The sequence below is a fragment of the Myotis nattereri genome (genome assembly GCF_964212035.1).
Source record: "Myotis nattereri genome assembly, chromosome: 12".
Lineage (NCBI taxonomy): Eukaryota > Metazoa > Chordata > Mammalia > Chiroptera > Vespertilionidae > Myotis > Myotis nattereri.
In genome coordinates, this window is record NC_138087.1 from 53,368,557 (window position 1) to 53,396,019 (window position 27,463).

Sequence of the window (27,463 nt, forward strand, 5' to 3'; positions counted from 1 at the left end):
TGGGGTCTGGACCGGCGCAGGAACCCACAGAGGAAGGCAAAGACGGAGGGAGGGACTGACAGAGTTACAGAGATGGAGATGGAGATACAGCAAGAGACAGAGACGCAGAGACTCTGGGATGGTGATGGGCACAGAGGCAGGGAGAGAGGCAGAAAAAGGGAAGACTGAGAGACAAAGAGGAGAAACAGGCAAAGACAGGGATGGAGATGGCTAGAGAGAGGCAGAGGGCAGCTGAGGTAGGAGATGCAGACATCGAGATAGAGATGGGATAGAGAGATAGGAGAGAAACGCCGCCATAGGGACCGGAAAAAGACATATTCAGAGGTAGGGATGGGAGAGACAGAGACAGAGAAAGGAATGGATTCAGCGAGGTAGGATAGGGGCAGAGGCAAACTAGCATTATAGGAATGGGGCACAGAAGGGTGGGGGTCCCCATTCCCAGAGCACCGAGGGAAAACAGAACTAGCGAGCTGAGAGGCTGGGCTGCTACGCACGTTGGGCCTGGGATCCAACCCTCCCCCAGCAGCCCTCTTCACACTCAGACTTACTCCCAAAAAACGACGTCTGCACTTACCCCAGCTCCCCAGAACCACATGGGAAATACTGGGCGTGAAGGAAGAGCACTCAGGCAGCAGCAGATAGCAGTCCAGCCCCTCCAAGGCCAGCAGCCTCTGGGAGGTCAAGGGCAGGACCCCCAAGGAGGGATCCTCCAGGCCCAGGCCAGGTCTGGTTAGAGGCATGGCACTGGCCTTCCAGCCACCTTGAGGCGTGAGAAGGGGCTGGTCTCTCGCGGGGCGGGGGGCAGGGAGATGCCCCAGTCCTCCTTTCCATCAGCCTCCCAGGCTCCAGCAGGCCCTCTCCCCTCCTCCTCCTCCCCAGGCCCCACATAATTGCTTTCCCATGTTGCTAATGGAGGCCAGATTGCTGATGCCCAAGCCCTGGGTGGGCGGCTGGTGGGTCAGGGTTGACCCAGGCTCTCAAGGCAGGAAGGCAGCACAGGCCAGAGACCCCCTAATGCAGCCCCGGTACCTCGAGGACAGGGAAGACCCATCCCAGGATGCAATGTCCTTGGCAAGAGTTGGTGTTCCCCGTTCCCTCCACTGCTACTGGGCCTGAGGTTCACACCTGAGCCACACCTCGCAGGGACCAGACAGGCAGGCAGAACGGGGGGTCTGGGGCACAGAGGCCGGCCCACAGCCACTCATCAGATGTCCACCCTGGACGCTGCTTTCATGTGCTCCCATCGCGGGGGCTCTACCACTTGAAGAGCCGCAGGCCTTTCTACCCCAACATCGGGCCTTTGCTTTCCATGGGGTCTCCCGCCTGGGATACCCCTCTCCTCTAGTCCTGGAGGAGAGCCCGCCACCTTCACTCGAGCCCCTCACCCGGCCCCAAATCCTGTCCAGCCCGGCTCATCAGTGCCGAGGACCGTGAGCTGTCCTCCCAGAGCACGATCCCAGGCAGGCCTGCAAGGCCAGTAAGGAATGTCCATTTTTGAACCTGTCTGAGGAAAAGGATTTGAAGTGTGTGTGTGTGTGTGTGTGTGTGTGTGTGTGTGTGTGTGTGTGTGTGACTGGGATTAGCAGCTTGGAGTGCAGGGTCCGTACCTGCTGCGGGGAGTGTATGCCCAGGCTCGCTGCACACGGCCTTGATCCCACTTCTCTCTTGTTCCAGCCACTCAGAGCAGAGCCACGCCTCGCTCCCCAGGTCAGGGCTCGCATCTCACTCTGCCCCCACCCCAGCCAGAGGTGCCTATCAACTTGGCCGCAGCCCCCGTCACTCTCAGCCCAGGGTCCTCAGCGAGGAGGCTTCTACAAGAGGGGCCAGACCTGACCAGGCCTGTGGCAGCCAGGGGCCCGCCTCTGAGAAATCAAGGGGCCCAGGAGTCCCAGTTTGGGAGCTAGAAGGGTGTGGGCAGGCTGTGGAGATGGACTGGGCGCACACCGAGGCCTCGCTGTGATCGAGCCCTGGGTAAACCTTGTCCTCCACACTTCCGGTCCTGAAGCACAGGTCTGCCCCCTAGTCACATTCCAAGTGGCGCCTCCATCTGCCCAGGCCCTGGATGCCTGCACTCTGACCCCCGTGGCCTGGCTGAGCCCCAGGCCTGACCCGCTAGAACCTCTGGACTGTGTCTCCTGGATGCAGGGCTGACAGCCGCGCCTCCTTGCTTCTCTGCCCCAGTGGGTCGTGCTCAGGCCTGGGCCCTCATGGAGGGCAGCTCTGGAGATGACCCTTGACAGGCTTCTGCCTTGCCAGGACCCAGGAGCCTCCAGGACTGACTGGACACCATCTGGTACCTGCCTCTCTGGACCCCTCATTCCCACAAGTCTGCCCCCGACCTCCGGGGAGCCATACCCTACAGAAAAGCAGTCTCTCCCCAACTGTAATTTCTTCCTCCTCCAGGCCTGAGAGGAGGGGTCCCTGGAAGAGGAAAACCCTCCCAAAGCAGGTCTGTCCCGAGGACTCATGAAATGGTGACGTTTAATGAGAACCCCCCACTCCCCTCCCCTGTATATACATCTATAAAAAATTCAAATACAGCAAGTTACCATTGAGTCAGACTAGAAGGGACTGACAGGGCATTAAATACTGTGGGGTCAGAGCAGGGAAAGGGGAGGGTTGTACAAAAGAGGAGCAGAGGTGGGAGACTGAAAAGTATGGGCGCTGGGGGGAGGGGGATGGCTGGGCCCCCCCAGTGTCAGGAGCTTATAATCTGATGGTGGCAACAGAGACCCTGGGACAGACAGGAGGCTGGAGCAGGAGGAGAAACTGTGGGTGTGAGGGGCTCCCCTCAGGCCCCCATGGGCTCCTGGGAGTCGCTGGCGTTGGAGGGTCCAGCCCGAGGGGGCAGGGTCGGGGTGAGGTGGTCTTTGGCGGGCGGGTTAGCTGCGTGGTCCTCCTCTGAGGGAGCGTGGAGGGCCCGTGGGGTGTGGTAGGGAGAGGAGTGGCAGGCCCGGGCCCGCCGGGGTCTCTACAAATTGTGTCTGAAAAGAACGCAGAAGGTCCTCCTGCCCGTGTGCAAAATAGAAACCGGGGTCTGCGGGCTCGGCTCCGGCCTCCTGCTCCTCTGCAGGTGCGCTGGCGTGTCCTCACAGGGCGCCGGGCTCTGGGGAGACAGGGCGGGGCTGTGAGGGATGAGGGAGGGGGGCGCTCCCCTCCGCTGCCCAGCCTCACTTCACCTACCAGATCAGGAGACTGCTGGCGGTGGCAGCAGCGGCAGCCAGGGCCAGAGTGACAGGGACACGGGCCCCGAAGGGTGCTGAGCGTCCTCCGCCGCTGTCCAGCTCCCCGGTGTCACAGATCTTCGTGGTGGGCGGGGGCGCCAGTGAGCTGGTGGTGCTGGTCGTGGTCTCTGGGGAACATGGGGGAAACTCAGGGCAGGGCCGGGGCTGGAGATTCCTGAGGAGCACTGTTCCTGCTTCCGGCATCGCACCAGCGCTGACTCCCCACCAGACCGCCCCAGCCTGCCCCCTCAGGCAGACCTGGTTCCCCAAGGCTTAGAGATGATCCCTCTACCCAACGGCCTCCACCAAGAACATCCAGACAGCAAGAACCAGGAACAGCCCGGCCGGTGTGGCTCAGTGGTTGAGCGTCGAGCAATGAACCAGGAGGTCACGGTTCAGGGCACATGCCAGAGCTGCGGGCTCGGTCCCCAGTGGGGGGCATGCAGGGGGCAGCCGGCCAATGATTCTCATCACTGATGTTTCTATCTCTCTCTCCCTCTCCTTCCTCTCTGAAATCAGGTATATATATACACACACATATATGTATGTATATGTATGTTTGTTTATTATTATCATTTTTTAAAAGAAACAGGAACAGCGGGGGCTGGACAGACAAATGGGAATGTGGCAGCCACAGCTGAGGGTCAGAGGGGCCAAGGCTCAGGAAGACGGAGGGAGCAGGATAAAGCCAGGCAACAATGCAGGCTGGGTGGGGGGGAGGGGGGCGGGGGGGCAAGCTCACCAGGAGCCTGGGCCTCGGTGGTGAGGTGCCGTGGCTCCTCAGTCCAGGGGGTGGCGTGGGCAGCCACGCTCCAGTCGCTCCAGGTCCCGATCTCATTGTCCTTGGCTGCCACCTGGATGATGTACTCCTTCCCGGCGTAGGCATCCGTGATGGTGTGTGCCGTGCCGTCGGACAGCTCCACCTGCAGCCAGACCACAGGGTGAGGGTGGGGGTGGGCGGTGGGATGGACCCCTGGGAGTCAGGAGAGTGAGGCACCCCCAGAGGAAGTGAGAACGCTTCTGGGGAGAGAAGAGTGAAGACACCGCTGGGAGGAATGAAGACTTCCCTGGGGGAGTCAGGAGACATGGAGAATATTCCCGCGGGAGAATAAAGACACCTCAGGGAGGAGACCCCCAGCGGGGAGGATGGTCCGTCCGAAGGAGAGTGAGGAAATCTGTAGGGTGACTGGAAGAGCACCCCCAGGGCAGAATAAAGGGGAACTCTCATCGGTGTTTGGACTCTGCCGTCATCCCAGCTCGGTCACAAACCCCAGCCTGAGACCTGTCAGTCCCAGCCTAGAGGTGACGAGAGTAACAGGGTGGGAGAGGATGGCACTGTGCTGCCCTCTCCCATCCAGGAGCAGTTTAGAGGGAAGGTTACAAACACAGATATGGAGCTAGGCCGCCGGAGTCCAAACTTTAGCTCTGTTCCCTACCAGCTAGGTGATCAGGTTACTTAACTTGCACATGCCTTGCGGTCCTCATCTGTAAAATGGTGTTAACGATCTATCTCACAGAGTTGTAATGAGGACTCACACACGGTAAGCACAGGCTTCCGTCAGCTCTGTCAAGAGTTCCAGTTCAGAGCCGGTGTTCCTGGTGCCCGGTGCACCCACCAGCCTGGCCCCATCTGGCCTCCCCTACAAGAAGGCCTCAATGTGGTTATGGCCCTGCCTGAGGCGGAAAGGGGGGGGGGGCGCTCCAGGGTGGCAGGACAGCAGAACAGCTGCTCCATTTCCTCCTCGAGGCATCACCACCCCACCCCCGCCCCAGCCGGCCTTATCAAGCAGGTCTCCCCATCCCCATCCTCCAGGCTGGCCTGCCTGTCCAGCGCCCCTCCCAGGCCCAGGCTGAGCTCTGGTTCATCTCAGCAGCACCCGCTGCCTCATTAAGCCGCCTCGTAAACAGGAGCAGCCGGTGGGGGTGGCTGCTCTGGGCCACGTCTGGCCTCAGGCTTCTTTGGTCCCTGTTCGAATCTCCCCCAGCCCCCCCACCCCACCCCACCCTAGAAAACTGGGGTCTGTGCTACCTGCCCTAAGAGGCTGTGAGTACATGCGTGCGTGTGTATGTGCGCAGCTCAGTCCAAGGGAAGTGGGAAGCCCCTCCTATTCCCTCTGAGCCTGTGGCCCTGAGGCAAGAGGCACTGGTAAAGGTCAGGGTCAGGGTGAGAGCCACTTTGGGCCCAGATCTGGGCGTAGGACTTACTAAGCCCTGGAAGACCGATGGGCCCCAGTCCCTCCTCTCCTGGAGTTGGGCTCCAGTTCCATCTCGGGCCCCCAGTCCCCTGTTGCCCTGCAAAGACTCCCTCTGGCTGAGCGGCCCCAGCTCCTCCAGCTCCTCCTTCCTCTCAACCGGATTCAGCCCCCAAGCCCTTCCTTTGACTGTCTCCCAGACCTCCACATCTGCCTTTCCCCAAAGGGAGAGCCATGGGCAAGCAGATCAAATTACCCCTTGGTGGGCCCGTGGTGGGCACCATACCTCTAGGAATGTGCCCCAGAAGCCCAATGCCCTGTAGCAGCCACAACTCCTAGGCCTGGGCCCTTCTTGCTAGGTTGTCACTAATCCCTTAATCCACCTCCTTAAGAGAATGGATCCTCAATTGGCAGGAATTGCAGTCGCTGGCTTTGGCCTCACCCCTGAGCCCTCCATCCAGTCTCCTGGCCTCCCTGCCGAGTTGGGGCCAGAGCAGAAGACACAGGGAAGGGAGACCCGAGCTGGGTCCCAGTATTTGCCTCCCCCTTGTCCATGGGAAGACAGCCCCTGCCAGGCCTCATGGTGCCCATTCTCAAGCAATTCCTGGCCTGCATCTCTCATTTCCTCCTGAAAATCCAAGTGATATTTCTCTCTGCTCTACCCTCCGCACCCTCCACCCCCAATGATACACCTGCCTCTCTCTAAGATCAAGAATCAGGGAGAGAAGGTTCTATTCAGAGCAAAACTCAAGTTCAGGAGCCATAAATCTGGCCAACCCCAATGCCAACGAGACCTGGCATAGGGCTAGCATGTGCCACAGGCCAAGCATGTGTGTGCTATTTGCTCTGCCCACCTCAGTGTGGGGTTGACTCTGCCCCTGGTACAAGCCAGTGCACGGTTTTGAAGTGTTAGTCACATGCATGTATGGAGCATGGTTCCTCCTGAGGACCACGTGTGTGTGTGCATGTTCCCGTGTGTGTGGTGGGCAGTATGCCAGGTCCACTGCAAGGCGTGTGCGCCGCGACGCGCGCAGGGCTGCTGCCTGTAGCTCGTTAGCCGGGGAGGGGGGCTTGTGAAACTAGACCCTGGTTATTAGCAATGCATTAGGCTTGGGCAGCTGGCCAGGCGGGAGGGACTCCGGACTCTGTCAGGGAACATGTGAGCGTGTGAGCAGCCTTTGTGGGGGCCAGGCCTGCAACCCGGACAGGCATCCTGGAATCGAATTACGCACTTTAAAGGCTAGCTGGGAGGGGGGCATGAGGAGATGGGGCTGGAGCCTGGTGGATGTGGTGGGGGTACAAGTTGACCCCCAAGTGCCAGCCTGGCTTGCCCCATGGGGCACCCTCCCAGCCCCAGTCCTAGCTCACGGACCTCGTGGGCCAAACAGCGCCCACAACCCGATGGACCCAGGGCTCTCACGGAGAAGGAACCTCAAGTATGTCCCAGACCCCCTGTCTGCTCCCCAGAGCTCTCCATCATAGCTTGATTAACATTCCAGACCACAGCTGGACCCACACTGTCCCTTGTCCACTGCTTAGTTCCCAGCCCAGGCCACCTTCTGACCCATAACCTTAAGCTGACCCCTAAGCTAAATCTGACTCTGGAGTCCTGACACTAGTCATGGCCCGAACTCACACCCTGCACCAAACTTGACTCCATTGCCTAATTCTGACCCCGTGAGCCCATCTGTGAGTCCTTGAGGACGGGACTGTCCTGGACGTTGGGTCCAGCACCGGCCCAGAGACTGGGCCACAGTGTAAGAGGGAGACGCCTGGTCAGGGCTGAGAGCCAGAAGTCAGGAAGCTGCCCGCCCTGCCTGCCATCTCCCTTCCAGCATCTCTCTCTACAACCCAGGGAGCCACAAAGACTGACGTGTTCCCATCTAATTGGATCCACCAGGAACCCTTAAGGGCCTTCGATAGGACACCTCCCTCAGCTCCATCCATCCTCCCAGGCCCACCTGGTGACTTCTCCCCGCAGAAAGCCTCTCTGACTGCCCTCAGGCTTCACACTGGGACAGCTCCAGTGGGGATACAGGCACTCGGGATCTGGGCAGGGGCGGGGCGGGCACTCACATGCTGCCACTGGTCCTGGATGAGGGGTCGGTAGCGCAGAAAGAACTTGAGCGGAAAGGACTCAGGGTCGGGCCAGGTCGAGGGGGTCTGCCATGTCACCTCCAGCCGGCGAGGGTTGCTGGGCACCGGCCGGGCTACCACGTTTTCTGGAGGATCCGGCTTCACTGTTCAGGAGACATAGCTTTGCTACCACACTAATCCTGAGAACGACCCAGCCACCCTGTCCACCAGCTCACGGTCATCATCATGGTTACCATCCCTCCTCTCTGTCAAGTCTGGCAACTCCATTAACAACCATCTCGTTCCTTTCACCTCACATTCCTGTCATCACCAATGACTGTCATTACAGTCACTGTCACTAGCTCATGATATCAACATCCCAAATTTCATCCCATCATCCCAGCCCATCCTCATGATGACCAGGATCCCAATTACTAAGCCTGTACGATGGTTCTGCCATCACCCCCATCGTCGCCTGGATCACCCCCCTCCTGCACCAGCATCATACACTCCCCCGAAAGCCTGGCTTTTCACTTCAACTTTTCCATTCCCAAACCGAGAACTGGCCTCCCTTAGAAGAGTCCGGGTTTGAAGTTGCTCTGTGGGTCCAGGTTGAAAGACAGTCCACAGGTGTGCAGATCTGGGTTGGAGGTAGGCTGAGGATTTGATGGGAGCATATAAGGGCCCAGCTCACGTAGAAACGGTCTGCCTGGGGACCCAACCACGGGGTGGGGAGGCAAGCAGAGGGTCTGGCTGGGTCTGGCTAGCAGTAAGAGAAGGCAAGGGTCTGTCCGGGATGGAGCAGAGATAGGCAGAGGGTCTGGCTGGGATGGGGGCTGGGGAGAGTGCAGTATCTGTCCCACTCCTGTCTCCTGTTCTGACACCTCATTCATCACAGGCCGTAAGGAAGCTATTAGTGTGTGCGTGGGGGGGTGGAGGCTGCAGCTGCACAAGGGTCTGGCCCAGCCTGCCCCCCTCCCCCTCCTGTATGCTGTGGGAGCCAGAGAGATGATGGGAAGAGTTGCTGGAGAGGTCTCTCGGCCCCTGCAGGTAAAGGAAACTCACTCAAATGTTTATAGGTATATACACATGCCACGCATATATGTACACGTGTGTATATATACCATATAGACCTGTGCACACAGTGAACATGCCACCAATGTTCATATATACCTCTGGCACATACCCACTCACACACTCCCACTGAAGTAGGCGGCAGGGAACCCCGCTTCCCACGTACCAATGGTGAACTCGTCAAAGGTGATGGCTGTGGCGTTGTGGCCCAGGGCATTGCTGACACTTATGGAGACCTTGTACTTGATGGTGGAGAACAGGTGCATGTAGCGGATGTGGCAGCGGTTCTTGAGGGCTGGGTCCTTCTCACAGACCATAATTTTGGAGCCGTGCCTGGGGAGGGGTGAGGCCCAGGCACTGTTACCAAAATCAAGGTTCAGGTGGGGCAGTGGCTGGGGGAAGGTCAAGCAAGGCTAGGCTAGGGTCTGGACTGTAGGCACAGGGTGAGGGGAGGATGGGAGAAGTCAGAGGTCAGGGCTGGAACTGGGTGGCAGGCGTGTCTACTCACATGACAGTCACATTGAAGGTGTTGGGGATGTAGGTGGGGACGGGCAGATGCCAGCTGCAGTAGAAGCCCTTAGGGTAAGTGTTGGAGCGGCAGCTGAGCACGGGCTCCCGTGGCGGCACTGGGGTGAAGACAGCATGGTCAAGGCACTCGTGGAGCCCCCAGTCCCCTGCACTAGCATGGGGACAGGTGGGCCCCAGAACCCCAGCTCTCCCCTTCCAACCCATCAGCAATGCCAGAGGTTGAAGGGGAGGGGGGACTGTCAGCGAGGGCCTGAGGCTTCCCAGGCCACAGAGAGCCAGATGTTTAATTAAAGAAAAACAAGGGCTGTAAGGAGAGGGAGCCCCCCCCCCACCTGCTCAATGGAGGCGGGAACTGTGGGGAGCAGGGGGCTGCGGGCCTCAGCTCATCAATCACAGGATGGAGGTGATGTCTGGGGGAATCAGACCAACCCGCATCTCCTGCCACACTGTGTCCATCCCCAGACTGTGTCACAGCGGCCGGAGGGAGTCTGGTTGCTGGGGTGATCAGGGTGCACTCCCTGGAGAAGACACCCCAGGCTTCCTCTCAGAAGAGAACGAGAAACATGAGACCAGGCCTGGTGGTTCCACGGGAGCAGCAGCATGGGGTGGCTGCCCAGGTTTGTACCTGTACATGTCTGCATGTGTGAGCATGTATGTTACATGTGTGGCATGAACGAGTGACCCGTGATGGGATGTAGGTACATGTGTAGGAGCACCTATGTGCGTGGCTCTCAGAGTGTGTGCCCACGTATGATTGCATGTGTGCATTTGCCTATTGAGAGGAAGCTGCTATTCCCTTGGTGGGCACCTCATCCCAGCCTAGCCCTGGTTTCTCCATCAGAGACCCTTTAAGAAGCCCTTTACGTGGTCGGCAGCTGTCTTCACTTCGAAATGGAGAGGCCCAGAGAGGGAGAGGGCCTGCCTGGGGTCACACAGCAAGTCAAAGCTGGGACTGTGCCCCAGGACGGGGATACCACCTACGTGACCACACAGATACCCTTGGGGCGTCTTTTCTGCTGTCTAACCACACTCTGATGCCATGAGCACCGAGTCCAACTGCCCCGCCCTCAGGCCCGGGGTAAGGCGTGAGGACAGCCGGCTCAGGTTCCTGGAAGGAGGCAGCTTCTGTGATCTGAGCCAGGCAAGGAATGTCCTCGGCGGCTCCAGGGACACTGACACCTCCCTGCCGTGCCCCCTCCCTCCCTCCCCGCCCCCTGCCTGACAGGTGGACAGGAAATAGGAGGGGGGAGTTCAATGAGCCAGGGACAGTGACGGGGAGTGCATGTCTATGCTTGCTGAGTGGCCATGGTGACACACGGGGAACTGTGGGCTTTCGTCCACAGTGTGCACGTGACTGTGAGTGACTCTGTGTGATTGTGTGTACAAGCATGTCCAGCATGTGTGAGTATGTACGTATGTATTTGTGCTGACCCCCCGGGGCCCCATCTGGCTTCGCAGCAGGAGAGATGAGGGGCTCCGAGAGGCATCGGGGAAGCTTGGGTGTCGCAGGTGGAGTGGGCAGTGCTGTGGACAGAGGCAGCTGCGTGGCCCAGGCCTGCAAGGGAAAGCCAGAGCCCAGCTGAGCCCCCCCAACCTGCGTCCTGCTCACTGCTGTCTGCCTCCCCTGGGAAGCCTTCCTGGCCCTGGGTCCGTCTCATGTCTGTTTCATGTGCATACTGTGTGCCTCTCGGATCCCTTCCCTATCTGCCTAGGGGCACAGAGGCGTGGGGTGGGGGTGGGGGTGGGGGTGGGGTGGGGGGCGGCCAAGGACACAGGAAGTGCCTTGTGGGGGCCTGTGGGCCAGGCCAGAGTTGGCAGCCACCCCAGGAGGAAAGGACATTCCGAGGTCGGCTGAAAAGCTTCCACTCCTCCCTTCTGCCGCCACCCCCCCTCACCCCCAGCTTCAAAGGAGAAGGGCGCTGGGGGGTGGGGGGTGGGGACTGAAGCCTGCAGAGTCAGCTCCCTGCCGCCGGGGACTCTCGGGAGGGCAGAGCGGGCCATGCACTGGCCTCACGGCCCCCTCCCCCGGCCAGCCTCCCCCATTCCTCCGACCATCGCCCCCCCTCAAACCAGCCGCCCCCCTCAGACAAGTTTCCCCCTCTAACTGGGCAGGTCATGGGGGGCTGGGGGGCCAGGCAGGGCTTTGTCTGTCATCTGGCTAGTCCTGCCTGGCCCTGGGCCCTGAGTAGGGAAGGGCTTGGGTTTCCTGACAGGGACCAGGTTTCTCAGAGGAAAGGAGGAAAGAAAAACAAAGAGAAGGAAGACAAGGAGGGACTTGCTGCAGCTGGAGCCCAGCTGAGGGCGGGCGGAGGTGGGGGTGCTGCGAGACCAAGTGTGAGGCTGCGGGGCAGCATCGAGCGGGCGGGAGGCCTGCTGGGAGTGCAGTTTAAGAGGGTGCCGTTGTGAGGCCGAGTAACTCCTGAGAGCCTTCGTGTGTGTGGCGGAGGCGCTGGGCAGTCGTGTAGCCGTGTGATTGGCTGTGTGTGACTCAAGGAAAGGCTGCTGGCGTTTGAGACCGTCTCTGTGGGTGAGGCTGTGCCGGGGGCACCCCGCGGGAGCACGTGCAAATGTGCCGCCCGGTCTGGAGCCCAGCGGCAGCCAGGCTACACACCTGAGACACGCAAGATGGAGTTGCCGCCTGGATGTATTTTTCAAACTGGGTGTGGGATGGTGCCCAGAATTCTAAGTGTGTTCACATGTGTGAGCTGAACACCGTGTGCGAGCGTGCTAGAAAGAGCTCACATGCGTACATGTCATCCTGAGTTGCCTCTTGTGGGGACTCCTGAGATGTCCCGGTGATGCTGTCAGCCAGTGGCAGGGTGTCCCTGGGTCCCATGCGGGGCTGTGTGTGCGTGCGCGTGTGTGTGCGTGTGCCCTCGCTGGCCCGGGCTTTGTTTGTTTTCCTCCTAATTGGCTTGTTTTTCCATGTCCAGCCCACCAAACCGCATGTTTTTCCTCTCATCTCGCCAGCCCGCCTGGGCTGGAGCCCCCGGCATGCATGAGGCCTGCCCGAGGCCCAGAGAGGAGGAGGGACAGGCAGCCCACACCCCTGGCCAGCCCAGATCAGGCTGGGCAGGGCAGGACCCTTCCAGCTCCAGCCCTGCCCAGGCCCTACCCACACTCCTCCTGCCTGGCATTCAAGGGCCATAGCCTTTCCCAACCTTATCTTGTGGCATCCCTTGATATACCCCAAATTCTGGACTCCCAAATGCTCCCCCTCCCCCCACCTCCCACAGGCTGCTCTTTCCTTCCCAGCCAACAGGGCTGAGGGCAAAGTGGTGCTGAACCAGGGGGTCTGGAGCTTCCATCCTGACCAATCAAACACAAATGTTAAAAAACTGGATAAGGAACTGTCCAATTTAAAGTTAGTGGATTATTCTTTGATTTGTTTTAGCTTAAAAACAGAATGACACTGCATCAGCTGTGTCTAGTAAACAAAAGGCTATTAAAGGGAACCCTGTGATCCTATTTACTAATGGCAGGGGGCGGGGGGGGGGCGGAGGAGGAACGGGGCGGGGGGGAGCGGAGGCGGGGGGGGGGGCTGGGGGGGGCCGCCTTAATCGTCCTGGGCAGGAGACTCCTCAGCGCTGTTTGTGGGGGATCCACCTGAGGGCAGGAAGGTGGATCAAGAGAAAGCAATCCAGGGATCAGTCTGATTAAGAGGGCTTTCAACAGAATATTTTATTTTATTGTTTTCGTTAATCCTCACCCAAGGATATTTTTCCATTGATTTTTAGAAAGTGGAAGGGAGGGAGGCTGGGGAGAGACACAGAAAGAGAAACACTGATGTGAGAGAGACACATCAATTGGTTGCCTCCCGCACGTGCCCCAACCAGGCAGGGGTTTGAGCCTGCAACCGAGGTACGTGCCCTTGACTGAAATCGAACCCGGGACCCTTCAGTCCATGGGCCAATGCTCTATCCACTGAGCAAAACTGGCCAGAACTCAACAAAATATTTTTATGATCAGGTTCCTGTGGAAATACAGACTTAAAAATCATGTATGTTTAGGATAAACATTAAATAATTTTTGGTTTGAATGACCCACAAATCAGGGGTAAATTTGTCCTGTTCTCTGAGTGCTGGCAAGAAGGATAATTTGATATTGAGTGCTGCCAAACCCAGTCTCTTGTTACTAATATAAAGTGACTGAGACAATCATGATTAATGTCCCCTGTTCCTCTGGCCAGCTCTTTAGAAGGAAATAAGGCAACGGGAGATAAGTACCTGTTACAAATGCCACCACCAATTCATGGCCAGCTGTTCTCCGACAGGCAGGGCCTGGGCGTGGTCAGGACTACATGTAAAAGGTCTGGGCTCGGGTCACAACAGGGCAGCTGTGGGCATGTCCTGTGTGTACGGACTCTAGTAATGACTTCTAGACCAATTCCTTCAAAGAAGACCAAGCCATCAGGAATGGGGGCCCAGTGTCACCAAGCCCAGCCGGACTGCCAACCTTGTCCGTCCTGAAGACTTGTGGGAAATCAACTGAGAAGTCAGGAGTGAGAGACAGTGCCAAGTTGGCCTCATCCTTCTTCACTCAGTATATGCAACCTCCCCACCCCAACCTCCAGAAAGGCGGTGGGGGGTGCGGGGTGGGGGGACAGAGGCTGAGTTCTCCACTTCAGGTGGGTCGTGGAGGACTCCTCTAGGCTAGTCCTGCATTTCTAGATCTGGACAACAAGGGTCACTCCACCCCTGGCTTGCAACTAAGCTGTTTGGTCAGGAAAGCCTTCTCTAGAGTTTCAACATATCAAACAAAGGCTTTCGTGAGGAAAGGAACATCCCCACCAAAACATATTCCACCCTCCTCTAGACCTACTGGTGGGTCCGTGTTTTTGTGGAGGACCCTGAGCAACCCTTCAATCTAACATTTCCCATGGTTTTCCATACCAATCTCCTGACAGGGGGGCAAGGGCCTGCTCCCAGGACCCTCAAGCATCTCCTCCCCTCAGCAGCTGCCAGGGGGAGTAAAGAAACCATCTTCAGACAGTGGGGTGCATCACCCAATTGGCATGAGGCCAGAGAAGCTTGAATCTTTGGCTCAAGGAGAAAATAAGTAAAGCTGTTTTCTGCATAGTTATTCTGTCCGTGAGAGCCTCTAGCTGGGATCCCGATGCTGACCCTCAGCAACACTGATCACCTCACCCTTCCGACTTCTCCAAAGTCTTCTGCGAAACCCCATTCACCTGGGCTTCCCTCTACCATCCTGCTGGCTCCTTCTCTCTGGGTGGCTCATTTCTCTCCATCAACACCTTGTACCGTGATAGTCTTTGGGGTTCATTCTGGGCCCTCTTCTCCCCACATCCCATAGTCTCTCCCTTGGCCATCTCATCCCTCCCATGGCCTGAATGCTGACAACTCCCTAAATTCCCATCTCCCGCACAGATCTCTCCCCTGAATCCCAGACCATCAGATTCACTGGCTACCAGCCATCAACTCCTGGTTGTCGTCCAAGGACCCCAACAAACGTGTCCACAGCAGATATGGACGGTACCACAGGTCCCTCACCCATACACGGTGCTTCTGCAGTTATTTGCCTAAGAGCTTTCTTTGGCCACCAAAGCCTGCATCTCCTGCTGAAGCACCAGGCCAAAGTGCTGGAGGATGAGCAGCGTCCCCGCCCCCACCCCAGGAGAACCCCCCACCAAGGATGGGCAGGAGTTGGTGTGTAAGCACCCAAGCTCCCTCCGCCCTCTGGCAGGAGACCTCCGAGGCTCATGTTCTGCCTGGGCGGCCGGAGTTCCCTCAGTGGATTAAGCTCCAGTAGCCCAGACTTAGTGGCTGGTAACATTTTGGTGACTAACTTAACTTCCTATCATTTTCCCACTCCCCTAAGGTGTTTCCGTCACCTGACAAACTACTTGCATATGAATTCTCATCTTGGGAGCTGATTCTAGGGAAACCAAGAGACACTGTCCAAACGGAACATACTATCTTCTGCTCCAATGGACCCTCCTACTGTGTCTTTGTTGCAGTGATTGGTACCGCCAGTTGTCTTGACTCCTCTTGCTCTAGTCTCCTGTCCCCACCTCCACTCCTTCTTTCCTGGGCCTCCCCTAGTGCCCATAACTATACCTATATAACCACAGGTCCTATTTTCCTCCATAAGGCCATCATGCCCATCCCCTGAGAGCATACAGTGGAATGTGACTGCTCCCGCTCTGAGTTGTGACCCCGGGATTACTCCCCACCAGGCCCCAAATGGGCCATGACCTACCAGCCCTCCTCTACCCATCTTGACACAGGAACAGGATTTCAGGATCTCAAAGACTTCTGGGGTTAGGGGCGAGATATATGTGCAAAATACCCAGGGGTCTGGACTCAGTGGGCAAGACTTGGCTCAGAGGTCAGAAGAACAGGCTGGGATGGAATCAGAGGGCAAGGGTCAGGATGCGGCAGCCCTCCTCCCCTCACCAACCGGAAGGGGACTTGATCTACGCCAAGGGTCTGGGCCTCCCTGACAACCCCTTTGAGTGAAGTAGGAGATCGGATGAGGGGTTGGGGGCAACACTTACAGCCCACGTGTAGAAGGACTTGGTGGCGCGGGTGCCAGGAGTCACGGTGGAAGCAGGCATAGAGGCCGCTGTGGCCCAGTTCCAGGCCACGGAGCACGAGCTGAGAGCCATTGAGCAGGTCAGGGGCCAGGTCTGTCCCGTTTACCTGCCACATCACAGCTGCGTCCCAGTTGGCTGTCCCACATGGCAGAGTCACATCTGAGCCCAGGCGCTCGTACTGCACGTGGGGTGCCTCTGTGGGGGTGGGGAGGACACAGAGCAAAAGGAACAGGTCACAGCCGTGCCGAGGTGAGAGCCGGTGAATGTGCACGAGTGAGGAGTCCAGGCTAAGATGCTCTGGGTCTGGCGGTGTGAGTGTGTGGGGAGATGAGCGTGCAGAATGTCTCCAAGGCTGTGCAAGTGTACAGGTGTGGGAGTGTCTCCAAACTGTGTATGAATGAGCGATTGTGTGTGTGTGTGTGTGTGTGTGTGTGTGTGTGTGTAAGAGAGAGAGAGAGATTGTGTAGAGTACTGGGAAGTATTTTAGAACTCAGTGAAAACCCAGTTCACCTCTAGTCCCTAGGTCCTTTAAAAAATTTTCCTGACCCCATGACCCGAACCCTCTTACCACCAACAGGCCCAGCCCCAGTCACTGACATCTGCTACCCAGGCAAGCTGGAGCTGAGGGGCCCCATTCCTGGACTCCTTTCTCTGTCTTTCCCCATCTGTTTCTCTTCCCCATCCTTATCTCTTTCTGTCTTGACTTTCTCTCTCTCCCCCCTCTGGCCTTCCTGACAAGCCCCACCTCCCCACTCCCAACCAGACATCCAGGGCTTGGGCAGCAGTAGGAGAAGGGAAAATGGGCTGGGTGGAGGACGGGAGCCCTAGGGAACTCCTGGCAGCTGTCAACTTCACGAGGCAGGAACTGCTTGGGGTGGGGGTGGGGGAATGCTGGGACTGAGGGAGCTCTCTGACCATTCCTCTCCTGCCCCCAGGAGGGGCCTGTCAGAGCCAAAAGCAAACCCCAGCCCTGGCCTCGGCAACCCAGGCGTGATGGACGGAGCCCAGGAGACTGGAGTGGAAGGGCGGGAGGGAGCACCTGTCGAGAGGCAGCGCTAGGTGGGGGAGGCGTGTGGGACAGAGAAAGTCCCAGACACCCATCTACAGACACCAGCAGGGCCGGGAGATGCAAATCTACTCTCTGCATCCTGACCCCCAAGTCTGCAAGGACAGATGCTTCCCTGGTCTCAGCCAGATCTGTGGAGTGAGGGTAAGAAGAAGGGGGGAGGGGGAGGAGTCTGGGTGGGGGGGCTGTGGGATCCCTCGTTAACACTCGCTCAAGTCTCCCCTCAGAGAGCTACCCCACTGAGTTAGGAAATTTTCAGAGGCAGTTCCTGTTAACGAGCCAATTAAGTTGGGCCAGTGGCCTCTTAATTAGACTTGTTAACACCACCAGGACCGCAGGGGGTAGGGATCCCCCTATGTCACCAGCCACCCCTTCCCTCCATCGAAGCCCCCGCCCCCGTCCTGCTTTTCTCCGTGCTGCTGGAACATCTGTCCCTGTTTGTTGCCTCTGCCGGCCTCCCTGTGCTGTGGGGTCTCTCCATAGCTCCAGGTCTCTCCCCCGCTGCCTGTCTCTGTCTTGCCCCTCTCTGAGCCTCCCTGTCCCTGTCCGAGGAGAAGGAAGCAGGAAACCCAGCCAGCCCTGACCACTCGTCGGTGGGGCCTGGGACCAGCCGAACAGAGGATGAACGGGCGGAAGGGCGGCGGCTGGGGGCCTCGGAGGCCACAGCTGTGAGGCTGGACTCGAGACTGAGGGGGCCTCCCCCGACCAGAGGCCCAGTGTCCAAGGCTCAAGCCATAGAGCCCCCCCAATCCACCAGCCCTAGCCATTGAGCCCCCTTCCATCCTCCCTTCCAAAAACCTGGAGCTTCCAGGAAACATGCCAAGCCCCTCTCTCTGCACCCCACCCCCCAGCAGAGAGACTCCGCGTCCAGCTGCCTGAGGAGGAGGCTGAAAACTGACCGATGGGGAGGGGGTGTGGCCATCATGGTCCCAGCAGCAACACATCAACACTGACCAACAGCAGCTCAGAACTAACATGGACCCAGGATGGCCCTTTAATCTGGGGGAGGGGGGGGCAGGTATCGCTATAAGATGAGGAAATAGGAGCCCATCAGCACAGCAAAGACAATGGCAGCGGGATAACACTTCCTCACGGCACCCTGCCTGCCTCCCAGAGGACATGGAAACACAACCCAACGACAATGACAAACCAACGACGTCAGGGCAGGACAAGAACGAAAAGCGACAATGCCAGAAGACAACTACAGGCCACACGGCAGAGGCAGAGGGGGCAACGTGACATGACAATCACACCGTGCCACACTGCTACAGTAACACAACAACGGCAATACACACAGCCGTGCCACAGCTCCAAGCACGGCAGTGATTTAATCCTTTGTCTCTGGACAGCTCTCCTCCCACCCCATGGGTGTCCCTACTGATGTGCTGTCCATTTCAGAAATTAAATCAAGCAGCAGGGGGAGGATGAGGTTCTTGGCCCTGACGCGGTGACAAATGCTCCAAAGGAATCAGCTGTGAAAAGGTTGTTAGAAGCCAGGATGAGAGACAGAGACAGGATGAGGTCATGGACACAGAGGGACCGAGCTGAGAGCTCCCTCACACCTGCGCACACAGGCTCACACGGGGACCACATGCCGGAAACTGTCCCCCCGGGCGTCCTAAGCAAGTTCACGTCGCCACACACATAGGACGAGGACAATCCCCACCAAGAACAAGCGCCCCCAGGACGACAGTCCCCGGGGTCAAAGCCACACAGGGACACGTCCGCTTCAGGGATGGCAACACCTGAGACAAGATCATGTGCACGCACAGGCAGGGCACCGTCACCGAGAGGCACAGTTACGTGGGGGGCCTGGTCTCAGACACGGGGGGACAGCTTCACAGGGGCACAAGCCCACAGACAGAAACAGAGAGCGGCTCTCCTAGAGTCTCAACCACAAGGACGCAGTCCCCGAAAGGCAGGGTCACACACACAGACAATGTCACACCGAGCACAGCCCGCAAGGATGCAACCACGAAGAGAAACACAAGCAGGGACATGGTCTCACCCACACAAGAACGCAGCCTAATGCACAAGAACGTCTCACGCGGGTGGAGAGAGGTGGCCTTGGTCACACGTGGCTCTGCTTTATACAAAAGGCGGGGACCGGGCCAAGGGGAGAGACCACTGCAGGCCCAGGCAAGTCAGGTCGGCACAGGAGCCCGGAGCAGGCGGGGGGTCGATGGGCTGGCCTAGCAGTGGTCCCTCTGGTCCCTGCCTATTGGGGAGCAGCCCTGGGGCAGGCTGGGAGCTCTGGGTCTCATCCAGTGTTGATCTCACAAGGAAGAGGCCACAGTAGCCTCGACCCACTGCCCTCTTTGAACCCATAGCCTGAGAGCTATGGGTTGAGGATGGCATAGCTCTGCCTGGGCCTCAGAGATGCCCTCAACCTCTCTGACTCTACCCAAGCCAGTTGGGGTTGGGGTGGGTGGTGCAGAACACGTCCAAAGGGGGAGCTCCCTATACTTGGAGCCTTGCTTGAGGAGTTCCGAGGGCAGCCCCTGTACTGATGTGGCTCTTTGAGGTGCTGCCTCAAATGCAGTGGAGGGGCCAGTGTTGAAGTTAAGAGGGTACCTGTTTCCCAGCAGCTCCTTGTCCTGTGGGCTGTGGGGAGGACCCAGCCCTCACTGGCCATTGGTAGGGGGAGGGCAGGAGGCTGCCAATGGCACCACCTGAATAACACCTGCCTCCTCCAGCCATTCCGTTCCAGCCGACTGACTGCCCAGTCCCCTGCCAGTGTGCAGCCTCTCCCACCTGCCACCCTGCCCGTTCCCCCTTCTTGTTCTCCGTCTATTATCTCAGTCTCCAAATTCCCTTGCCCGCTGTCTCTCTCAGTGCCTCCCGCTGCACTGCATATCCCAAAAGGCCCCAGGAGACTCCATTTCACCACATACTGTACAGGGGCCCTGGCGCTAGCTGCCCCCAACTTCCATCCCACCTGTCTGTACCCTACATCCGTCCTTGTGGGAAGACGGACAGATCCTCTCAAGCCAGAGATACCATCAACATGAGACCACCCAGGAGGGACTGGAGGACCATGCCTATGATACATCATCAGTGGGTCACCCTGAACATCTGTGTCATATAACTCATGTCCTTCTGGGTGCTCATGGGTGATGATGCCAGCATGTGCCAGTGTGTGGCGCTCAGGTGAGTGCATACAGCTACGCCAGGGGAGGTACATCCTCAGCTCTGGGAGAGGGTCGGCAGGGAACACTCCCCCCACCCCCCAAGCACTCACCCTGAGGACTGTGTCTCTGGGCGTAGACAACGGCAGTAGCGGCAGCAAGCACAGCACAGCAGGCCCACGGGACAGGAACAGCCATCTGTCGGGAGAAACAGGGGTAGCAGGAGGGGAGGAAGGGGCAGAATCAGCCCAGGCAGGAACCTCCTAGGAGCCCGCCCACTTCTCAGGCAAGACTAGGAAATCCCAGCCCTAGAGCCGGGCACCTTGACCCCAAATGCCCTTCTTAATAGGGCTCAGGATCCTCTTTCAAGCAATAGAAAACATTACTGGCATCTGTCGGCAAAGGTTTGCTAAGATGGTAGAAGGCAACCTACAGCGGTTTGTTGCTCAATAAGGCTGCTGGCTGCAGGATGTAGTCAACCGCGGATGAGTTATAGAACCATTTTTTCTTAAAATAAAAACAGAACAACTTTACTGGTGAGGTTGGCTAATTAGCTATAAACGTCGCAAAATGAAAGGGTGATGTTTTAACTTGGTTGGAGGTCTATACTTCTCCAAATTGCCTTGAAGGGAAGGTCCCTTGCTGTGCTCCTGGGGAGAGGGCCCAAAGCCCTGCTGCTCAGGAGCCCTCAGCCCTGCCCCCCAGTGAGCCTTGCCACTGGCTCTGGGAAGTTCAGAGCAGATGGGTCCGGTGTGACCAAGGTCGGATGTGGCTTTTGCTTTAGTGCACAGCGATGATCAAGAGAAGAACGAGAGGTTTTCACAGATAGGTCCTTGTTAGCGGTCTCGGCCCATCCTTTATCCTAGCCACATGCCCCAGCAGCCTGGGACCCGCAGCCCAGCAGACGTGCATCAGTGTCTATACCAGCCGTGGGCAAACTACGGCCCGCGGGCCGGATCCGGCCCGTTTGAAATGAATAAAACTATTGAGATAAAAGACCGTACCCTTTTATGTAATGATGTTTACTTTGAATTTATATTAGTTCACACAAACACTCCTTCCATGCTTTTGTTCCGGCCCTCTGGTCCAGTTTAAGAACCCATTGTGGCCCTCGAGTCAAAAAGTTTGCCCACCCCTGGTCTATACACACCCGTGTGGGTCCACAAAGCACACTCAGGCCCTGTCCCCAGAACCCAGGAAGAATCCAATGGCCCCCCTACTCGTTGTCCTGCTTCCTGGAATGGGCCCAGCCGTCCCACCCCAGCAAACACGTACACCTGAGAGCGTTTACACCTGAGGGAAATAACTATTTCCTGCAGAAATGGCTCCAACTATGATTCTCCCAACCCAGACTGAGGAGAAGGGGGACTGTCAACTAGACAGAAGTAGAAACGCAGAGAGGAATACTGCCAGATGCTCAACCAGACACTCTCAAAGGTGTAGCCAGACACACAGCAAAGACGCTGGCCAGAGACATGGCCCAAAACAGCTAAACAGAACCCCAAAGACGCAACTCCACACAGTTGGAGTTATACTGGGAGACTGAGGCAGAATCAGACGAAGCCAGAGAACAGCTGATACATAACCAAAGGACCCACCAGAAACAGCGTAAAAGACTCAGCCGGACCCAAGCCAACATAGGGCTAGAGAAGGAGCAAGAAGCACAAGCAGAGAAACCACCAGCAACACAGCCAGAGAGCCAGAGACACCGTCCGAAACCATGCCAGAGACACCGCCTGACACACAAGCAGAGAAACACCAGAGAAACTGATAGAGACAAACAGGCATACACCCAGAAAAACAGCGAGAGAGAGAACCAGAGACACAGCCAGGTGCTCAGTCAGTATCCACACCGCCAAAACCACTGCCAGGGACACTCAGACACACAGTCGGACACACTGCCAGGTACAGCCAGAGCCACTGTCAGAAATACTGCCAGCGACACTGCAGACAGCTGAAGCAGGAGGAGACAAACGCCGGGGTGAGCCTGAACCAGCGGGTGGCTCCTTAATGGGAGAGGGCGCCTGCCTGCCTGTTGCTATACTTGCCCTTCACCAGGCGAGTCCCCCATCTGCCCTGCTTTTCCTCCAGCCACAGTCATAGGTGTTCTGACTGCCCCTCCCTGGCACAGCTCATCTCCCTAGGCCCCATGTGGCCTTGGCTCTCACTCAGCTACCACTTGGCCTGGCTCCTGACCCTCAGCCACTCCCCCATCTTCAGTTACTCCTCAGGTCTAGGAGACAGTGGCCAAAGTCACAGTCAGCAAGTAGTGAGGCCAGGAAATGAACCCCAAACTGTCAGAATTTATAGGTGGTGCTAGAGAAAGAGAGGCAAGAGCTGGTTCCCCACCTCCACCCTTGCAGGTAGCCCTCAGACTCACCCCTGCCATCTCTGCCATCTGCCCGTCTTTCTCCTCACAGCCAGGAAAATGCTCCACCTCAGTGCCACCCACTGCCCACCACATGGAGCAGGAACCTTGGCATGGGCAGGCAGCTGGGCAGGCGGAGTGGATGGAGATTAGATCACAGGATGGGAGGAGAGGGACCGGGTGGCCCTCTGCTCCTAGCTCCTTCCTGGTCCCAGTTTTGGGGGGATGGTAAGGGGGAGGAGAGGGCCTAGCATGGGTGTCATGCATACAAGCAAACACACACACACACACACACACACACACACACACACTTGGATCCCCGCAGGGGGAGGGGTGGCTTCTTCATCAAAGTCGTCTCCATCAGCCCGATGAGTTACTGTAAGGGCCGGGCCCTGGGCCAACGGGGCTGCAGCCATGGGAGACGGGCGCTGCTGAGAGCGCGTACTGCAGAGAGTGGGGGATGGGGTACCAAGACAGACACTGCAAGGTTGGGGTACCCAGAAAAGGGAGGGGGGAACACCGAGGCAGGGAGAGAAGGAAAGACCTGAGCAGAGACCCAGAGGGATAAGAAGGGACCAAAATAGGGAGAAATGGAAGAACAGACGTAGGAAGAGAGATGAAGGGAATAGAAGATGGGCAGAGATTCAAGGGCAGAGGAGAGGCAGACCGAGAGAGATGACAGAGACACTGGCAGGGTCTCTGTGCCACCCTAGCACATCTCTCCACACCCGCCCAGCTCCTCCAGCGGGAGGGGCAGTGTCGGGGCAGCCGTCCTGGCCAACGTTGAGTCAAGAAGAGCAGGGCCTTCCTGGGGACGGCAGGACTTCTCTTTGGGGATCCAGTGCCCCAGGGGATCTCTGCCCCATAAACCCAGAAAACCCCAGGCCAGTTTCATTTCTCCTTCACTCAGAAAGTCCCAGCTGGGCCCATTCCCAGGTAGGGAAGCTGAGGCCAGAGGCATCCAGGCTACACCTCCACCCTGCCCTAGCTCACCTCAGGCCACCCATCCCAGGGCAAAGAGCATCTTTCCCAGGAATTTTCCAAGTCCACACCCCATGGCTCTGGGATAGATCTGGAGGATAAATCCCACAAAGCCCCAGATGAGGGCCATGCAAACTGACCCAGGCTCCCTATAGACCACTTCAGGGGCCAGCCGGGCCTCCAGCCCCAGCCCCAGAATGAGAAGAGAACAGGGCACCCCAGTAGCAAGGAAGGAGCCTAGTGCCCAGCAGCCCAAACCCCTTGTCAGCACACGGAGCCCAGCACTTCTCCTGGCAGAGAAACCCAGAGTGTCATCGTTATACACACATACAAGCGACACACCAAGAGACAAATCCTGGGCCTTAGCCAGTTTGGCTCAGTGGATAGAGCGTCGGCCTGCGGACCAAAGGGTCCCGGGTTCAATTCCCGTCAAGGGCACATACCTCGGTTGTAGGTTCCTCCCCAGCCTGGGTCCTGGTTGGGGTGCGTGTAGGAGGCAACCAATCAATGTGTTTCTTTCATATCAATATTTCTCTGTCTTTCCCTCTCTCTTCCACTCTCTCTAAAAATCAATGGAAAAATATCCTCTGGTGAGGATTTAAAAAAAAAAAAGAGAGAGAGAGAGACAAATCCTGGGCCCCCAACTTACTGTCACTGTCCCATGGTGACACAAGGGCACCAATTCCACATTGCGAACAGCACCCAGTATAAATAACAGTTACATAGTTGACAATGACACACAGGTGTTGACAGTCACATACAATGACACCAACATACAAGGCAATGACACCTGTTGACATTGACACAGGAAGAGTGACAGTTATCTCAACATAAAAAATGCAAGGAGACTGACAGTCACATAGAACAACAATGATGGTGACATTCACAGTGCTACAGGGATGTTAATAAGACTCAGTAATGGTCTACACCGTGGAGGCTGACAGTGACCAGCGTGACAATGACAGACACAATGACAGACTCCAGATCAGGAACCTCGGTGACCTAGGGTCTGAGTCTGGGTAGGAGCCAGGGTCCCCGACCCCTCTTGCTATTGGCTGTGTTTGGGGTGGTCTCTGGCCAGAGATAACCAAGTGCCCCGATATTTGGGAGCTTAGGGGATTTACACCCCTAGGCTGGAACGTCCCTAGGCAAGGAGCAAGTCATCCCCGCCCTCATGTCTCAAAAAATATATCTTCAAACTATAAAGCTCCTTCACCAGGTGTTATGCCACTGGTTAGACCACACCCTCGAGGGGCTCTTTCCTCCTCACACCGGGGCCTGTCACCTCCGTCGTCTATTTTTAATTTGCTGCATCTCCCACAACTTCCTCCAAGCCCCAGCTGCCTCTTCCAGCCTCTCCCAGCTCATCTCTTTCTAACTGCCTACTCTGGCATTGCAAGTCCCAGCAAGGTCCCAGTTGCCCTGCGTCCCCCTCAGCTCCTGCCCAGCTGAAGGCAGACCCTGAGGAAGGGGAAGGATGAGTTTTGGAAAGCCCCTGTTCATCCCTGCAGAAGCAGACAGGTCAGATTATACAAGCCCAACATAAGAAGTTCCTAGCACCACTGACCCAGCTCTAACTGTGCATGTGTTGATGTGTCACAAACAGTGTTCGGAGCTTCGAGGTATTGGATGGTGTGGGTGTGCTGATGGTCAGATAGGCTCAATCTGCCTGGACAGTGAACGAGCAGGGAGGCCCCATGTGGTGCCTCCAAGAAATTGAGATCCAAGGAGATTGATTGGCCTGGACTCCCCCCACAGCAGCCCTGGAGGCCCCGTCCTGAATGAGGCAAGAGCTCAGGACAGGACACAGCATGAACTAATTCAAAGGCCAGAGGTTTTCTAGAGGCCTCGGACCTAAAGAGGAATTAGAGCGGAGTGAGGAAGAGAGACACACTTGGAGATGGAGAGAAAATGAGAGACAGAGCAGGGGCAGAGACGGGGACAAGGATGTGGTGGGCAGGGAGGAGCAGTACTGGCGGAAGGAGAGCCTGGGAGAGACAGTCCTGGCTGGCGGGAAGTTCCAGGAGCGGGAGGAGGGGCTGAGGCCAGGAGGCCCCCAGATCCCACCAGGCCTAGGCAGCCTGGACAGCGTGGGCGGTGGGGGCGGGGGCAGAGGCCTGAGCTGTCCAGAGGCTGGGGGCGGGGGTGAGGCCATGGAGAGAGGCCTGGCCCCTGGCAGCTGGCTGCAGGCCCCCCACCAGGGAGGGGGCGGACCGGGTCAGGGGCCAGCTTCTGGGCTGGGGCGGCTGGCCATGGGGTAGGCTCCCACTCCCTGTGGCGTCGCTCCCTCCCGTCTGAGTCTCTTGTCTCTGGCTCTTTCTCCTTTTGCTCTGAATTCAGACCTGGCCTTCCTCTCAGCTCTCAGTATCCCCACCCCAAGGAGCAGAGGACCCAAAAGCCATGTCTGGGTTCAGGATTCATGCCTTATCTCTTCCTGGGCTACCACAATCCCACACACTCCGGGGCAAACCCCAGTGCTCAGGGGAAAGGATCCCACCCAAACATAGACCCCCCTTCCCCCCATAGAAGGGGGCAGAAGCTGAGCACCAGTGGGAGGGGGGGCCAGGAGAGAGGCAGGGGGAGTGGTCCCCCAGCTCGAGCCCTTGGCTGAGGCTGTGGAAAAGGAGGCAGCCCGATGTGAGTGAGTTGGGGGGGGGGGGCGGTATCCGCACCTGCTATTGTGACCTCCGCAGCCGGAGATGAGGGCCTGGGGGGGACAAGATTCCGATGGATTTTGGCAGCAGCCTGGACTCTGAGCGCTCAAACCCCCCACCCCCAGCCTCTTGCACCATGGGGACCCTGAGATCAGCATGTGCATGCCCTGCTGCACGTGTGTGGGGGTGTTTTGTGGGGGAAACCTGGGGCCCTCCCATGATGAGCCTGGATGGGCAGCTGGGAGGTGTGCTGAAGAGGCAGGAATCCGAATCCCACCAGCCTGTGCCCACACCTCGAGCTCCACTTCAGATGGGAGCTGCCTGGTGACCTGGGCATGGGCTTGTATATGCACATATATGTAGGTCTGTGTTTATGCAGCCCTCTAGGTGCAAAAGGTCTAGGCTTTTTCCCTCAAAAGTCAACTGGTCCAGCCAGGCTGGTGTGGCTCAGTGGTTGAGCATCGACCTATGAACCAGGAGGTCATGGTTCGATTCCTGGTCAGGGCACATGTCCAGGTTGTGGGCTTGATACCCAGTAGGGGGTGTGCAGGAGGCAGCTGATCAATGATTCTCATCATTGATGTCTCAATCTCTCTCTCCCTTACTCTCTGAAATATATATATATAAATAAGTCAACTGGCCCTGCCTCTCAAACGGGGAGCAGGTAGACAGGTAAGTTCCTATCCTCCCTCTGGGCACATGGGCTCTGGACAGCTTCACAGAACCTGAGGGCACATGCACCAAATCCCCCATCCCCTCACCCCAGTCCTGAGTCCCTTCTGGCTTCTAGAAGAATGAGGAGGATCCCTCTACCTAGAAAAGGCCCACACACCAGTCAGGTTAATTCTGTGGAAGTAGGTGCTGCTCCTCTTGGAGGGACAGAATGCTCAGCAGGAGGTTGACAGCTGGAAGAACGCCATGAAATGCAGCGATGGGCAGACCCATGGGGCTGAATGAGACGTCTCTTAGCTGACGGGGAAAGGGCTCGAAGAAAATGAGGCAGGGGCAGGATGGAGGCTGCAGGGCCTTCCGTGAAGACAGAAGAATGGACAAAATAGCTTTCCAGATCTCGGGGCTGGAACAAAGACCTATTTGCCTCAGCGTCTCCCACTACGCTGCACCCCTGGCCCCATCACTGCTACGGTGCAGACACATCCTCAAATACACTCAAATACATAGACAGAAGCCTATGCTTGTAAGTTTGTGTACACACACACACACACACACACACACACACACACACGAGGGCTGGGGAGGCAGTGCACGTGAAGCATGGGTTTGTAACAAAAAGAATGGAAGATGGGGGCAGGGGGGTGGACAGAAACTTCGACTGTCTTCGTGTAACAGTGTCCTGTTCTCCCTACCCCCTAACATGCACGTACACTGCGCACACTCTGAGGAAACTTCTGGTCTGCTGGGCAAAAGCAAGCCATCCTTCCTCCCCCTTCCTCCGCTCCTCACAGTGGGGAAGCCAGAGCAATCTGTTCCTGATGGGTAAACACAGGCGTGAGTACGCACACACACACGCTCACACACACACCAGCGATTCAGGGTCACACAGCACCCAGTGCTCGCTTCACCCAGAGTCCCAGCACACACTTGGGCTCTCTCGACCA

General features: G+C 57.6%; 1 protein-coding gene across 1 annotated transcript in view; it reads right to left on the reverse strand.

Annotated features, from left to right (window-relative positions):
• Window positions 1-2,383: 2,383 nt before the first annotated feature.
• The window catches only part of CNTFR (ciliary neurotrophic factor receptor), a 40,804-nt gene continuing 15,724 nt past the window's right edge, over window positions 2,384-27,463 (reverse strand). Inside the window, exons 3-10 of the mRNA XM_081103717.1 lie at window positions 19,958-20,042; window positions 15,612-15,845; window positions 9,075-9,192; window positions 8,733-8,899; window positions 7,493-7,656; window positions 3,967-4,147; window positions 3,184-3,352; window positions 2,384-3,106 (exon numbers count right to left, since the gene is read on the reverse strand). Of these exons, the coding sequence (XP_080959843.1) occupies window position 3,106; window positions 3,184-3,352; window positions 3,967-4,147; window positions 7,493-7,656; window positions 8,733-8,899; window positions 9,075-9,192; window positions 15,612-15,845; window positions 19,958-20,042 (1,119 nt within the window). The 3' untranslated portion in view covers window positions 2,384-3,105. The remainder of the gene's footprint in view (window positions 3,107-3,183; window positions 3,353-3,966; window positions 4,148-7,492; window positions 7,657-8,732; window positions 8,900-9,074; window positions 9,193-15,611; window positions 15,846-19,957; window positions 20,043-27,463) is intronic.